This window comes from Cicer arietinum, chromosome 1 (genome assembly GCF_000331145.2).
Source record: "Cicer arietinum cultivar CDC Frontier isolate Library 1 chromosome 1, Cicar.CDCFrontier_v2.0, whole genome shotgun sequence".
In the NCBI taxonomy this organism is placed as follows: Eukaryota; Viridiplantae; Streptophyta; class Magnoliopsida; order Fabales; family Fabaceae; genus Cicer; species Cicer arietinum.
In genome coordinates this window covers 10,271,094-10,274,599 of record NC_021160.2, presented here as the reverse complement: position 1 = coordinate 10,274,599, position 3,506 = coordinate 10,271,094, and the positions used below count along the sequence as shown (strand labels likewise).

General features: G+C 28.2%; 1 protein-coding gene across 1 annotated transcript; it reads right to left on the bottom strand.

Annotated features, from left to right (window-relative positions):
- Window positions 1–790: 790 nt before the first annotated feature.
- On the bottom strand, window positions 791–2,357 carry LOC140921040 (uncharacterized). Its single transcript, XM_073370762.1, has 3 exons — window positions 1,814–2,357; window positions 1,301–1,743; window positions 791–949 (listed from the first exon to the last, which is right to left on the bottom strand). Exons 1-3 carry the CDS (start codon window positions 2,355–2,357, stop codon window positions 791–793), a joined length of 1,146 nt encoding a protein of 381 aa, XP_073226863.1.
- Window positions 2,358–3,506: the final 1,149 nt, after the last annotated feature.

The window sequence follows — 3,506 nt, the reverse complement described above, 5'->3', positions numbered from 1 at the left end:
TAAAAGGAATCTTTAATATGAATGAAAAATGACTTTAAGTAGTATAAATATATATAATTTATCATCTAATATTCATTTTTTAAATAATTTACATAATGATATATCAATTTAGTCAAAATTCTTATAAAAAATCTATTTAGCAAACAAACAAACAAAAAACAATGATATGTCAAATTATGTTGTTATCATTTCATCAATTAATATTCATAATACTTATGTTCGTAAATTTAACTAAAATATTTTATTTTAGATTAAATTTAAAATTAAATTCCCTATGAGAGTACATGTTTGATCTCAAGTAGGAAAATTATTATTAGGTTTTGAGGAGAGATAAGACCAAATTTTGAATTTATATACAAGTTTGAAATTTAAAATATCAGCACAATAATATGAACAAGAATTTAAAACTTAAGTATAAATAATTTTGGTTCAGAAATATACAAAAACACAAAAATATTCAAACTAAATAATAAAATATGTGTTAAACTACATTTCAATCATGTAGTCTCTTTGTCTTTTTAATATCTATTATTTTTTCTATCTTTCTCTAATTACTTTGCGTTCAATGCATTGTATCATCAATCCAAAAAAGTCTTCTTGGACCCCATATATTAATATGCACAATATCAAAGATAGAAGAAGAAACAGATGCACTATTAGAAAAATGTAATTTCTTTTGTTTTGAATAATGACAAACATCACAATATTTTATATCAATAGGAGATAGAAAAGAATGTTGTTTAGCTACATTATTATAACAAGTAGAAGAAGGATGACCAAGCCTATAATGTCAAACATGGTCTAAAGGAAAAACTGTGGAAATAGTATCTACAACATTGATCAAAGGAATATGGTTGGCTACAACATTGAATGGAGATATAGGATGAACAAATTCATAAATTCCATTCTTAAGGATAGCACTACTAATCCTCTTCAAAGTGTTAAAATCCTGAATCACACAAGAATTATGAGAAAATGTTAAAGTACATTGATTAAACTCAATAAGTTTACTGACAACAATAATATTGAAGGAAAACAAGAGAATATAAAGAACATTGTGTAAGATTAAGGATTCATTTAAAAGAACAGTGCCATTGATTGAAGCTTGAGTAAAATGCCCATTAGGAAGTTTAATAGAAATTGGTGTTACAGATTTGTAAGTTGAATAAAAAGATAAAGAATTGGTAAAATGATATGTTGCACCCCAATCCAAAATCTACACAATAGAAAGATTACCTTGTTGTTTACCTATATCAGAAGATGCAGAATGAATTTGATGATTGCTAATCAGATTTGAAACCTGCGGAGTGCTTCTGGAAGTAGGTGATGGTAGGAGAGCTAACAACCCTTGAATTTGGTCCTTGGTGAAAGGGTGAATAGATTCAGTAGAGTCATGAGGAAAAAATTCAACATTATGAACGATTTTCTTGGTTTGATACCCAGGGGGAAAACCATGGAGAAAGAAACATTTGTCAACAGTATGATTGGTTTTCTTGCAATTAGTGCACAATCTAGGGTTTTGAGGTTTTCCAGAATTTGGCTTAAAAGTAGATTTAGGTTTACCATTGGGAGGTTTATTAAAAGAATTTCGAGAATCAATAGCTAAGATTGTTGGTTCGGGCAAAAGACCAATGTTCAATTGGCGTTCTTGTTGAAGAATCATCGAGTAAACTTTAGTAAGGGGAGAGAGAGGATCAAGAAGAAGAATTTGGAAACGAACACTTGAGTAATTATCATTAAGACCTTATAAAAAAATAAAGAATCAAGTCATGATCCAGATACTGAGTTACCGTCTTGAATGTGTTGCAGCAGCCAATAGAAGAAGAAGTGCAAGAAGGAATGTGTCTGAAATTGAAGAGTTCATTAGAGAGCTTCTTGAGAGTTGTAAAATAAGCCATGACCGTGGAATTCCCTTGTTTAACGGTGGTCAAATCTGAAGTTATTTGAGAAATGCGAATGAAATCACCTTGAGAAAATCGGTTCTTGAGTTCTTGCCAAACAACGGATGCGTCATCAATCCAAAGAATGCTACCAACAATATCGGGGGAAATGGAGTGATAGAGCCACGAAAGAACAAGTGTATTGCAACGTTTCCAGGCCGAGAAATCTGAAGCAGTAAGATCTGGTTTCTTGATTGAACCATCAATATAGCCATATTTGTTTTTCATTTCAAGATACATATACATCGCACGAGCCCATGCATGATAGTTTGAAGCATCCAAAACGGGAGACACCAAGAGAAGAAACAGATTTTCATTGGGATGAATGTAAAATAAATTGTTGGGATCTCGATTTGGATGAGGAGGATCGAAAGGAGGAGGAGGTGGCAGCGGCGGCGATGAAGGTATGTCAGCCATGGAAGAAGAAACAAAAAATGGTAAACCTAAAAGAACGATGAAGAGAAAGAATGTAAAGATAGGGCTAAAATTGGTTTTTGAGCTCTGATACCATGTTATTTACTAAAATTGTCACTCTATTTTTATTATTATTTTGATGTCTTGAAAAGAGTAAAAAAACCAAGTATATATACCTACTAACAAAACTTTCTAATATATGGAGAGTTAAGAGGCTAACCAATACAAAACAACCAAGTCCAAAAATTACAACTAATTAATAACAATAAAACTAACTAATAACAATAAAGATCCTATAAAATATAAAAATTAAGTAATCTTATCATACATGCCTCTATTAGTTTTTTCATTAATTCACCTTATTTTCTTTCCATATATATTATAATAGTTGTAATTTTTTTTTAACCTTTCAGTTATCACATGATGGAGTTCTAGTAATCTTAAATTCAACTGAAATATATACAAAATATGGGCAAAAATTATTTTAGTTAACATTCGATTTCTAATTTTCTCAAACAATCTATCATAAGTTGAAGTACATCAATCACTTGAGTTGAATAATTTGGTTATTATAATTATAATTTATTATTTCTATTTTAATTGATTTTAATTAAAATGTTGAATTTATTAAGAAGTCATTTGGAAAAAAATTACCACAAAAATATTTATATCGATGTATCTGTATTATAACTAGTAATTTTTTTTATTAAATACTTGAACCTATCTATGTAAAGAATATAGATTTGCAAATTCTATTGTTAATTTTGAAAAGGATTCCAATGAAATAAAGTTGAATGTGTTTGTTAAAAAAGTTAAATTTATTGAAAAAAACACCAATATAAATTTGTATGAATGCGTACACAAATTATTAAATTTGTGAATGAATCTTTCACGATTAATTGTTTTTATGATATTATAGATTAATAAATTGAATAATGTCACATATGATGAGATTTTTAAATTTTTTGTTAATAAAGAAAGATTTAAATCATTCACTAATAATCATGACTTATAATTCAAGCAGTTTGATACTTTTCTAAAATACAATAGTTCACATGATCTTAATTGTGAAACTATATTTAAAGAATTAAAAATGATTAGAATATTTTAAGAGTTGAACTAAAATCAAGTTTATGGTATTTAGTTCTTTGA

Coding starts and splice junctions, on each gene's coding strand:
- LOC140921040 (XM_073370762.1), bottom strand. CDS start 2,357: ATGGCTGACATACCTTCATCGCCGCCGCTGCCACCTCCTCCTCCTTTC. Junction 1,744..1,813: donor TTGCACTTCTTCTTCTATTG/GCTGCTGCAACA, acceptor TTTTTTTATAAG/GTCTTAATGATAATTACTCA. Junction 950..1,300: donor CTTCCAGAAGCACTCCGCAG/GTTTCAAATCTG, acceptor TGTGTGATTCAG/GATTTTAACACTTTGAAGAG.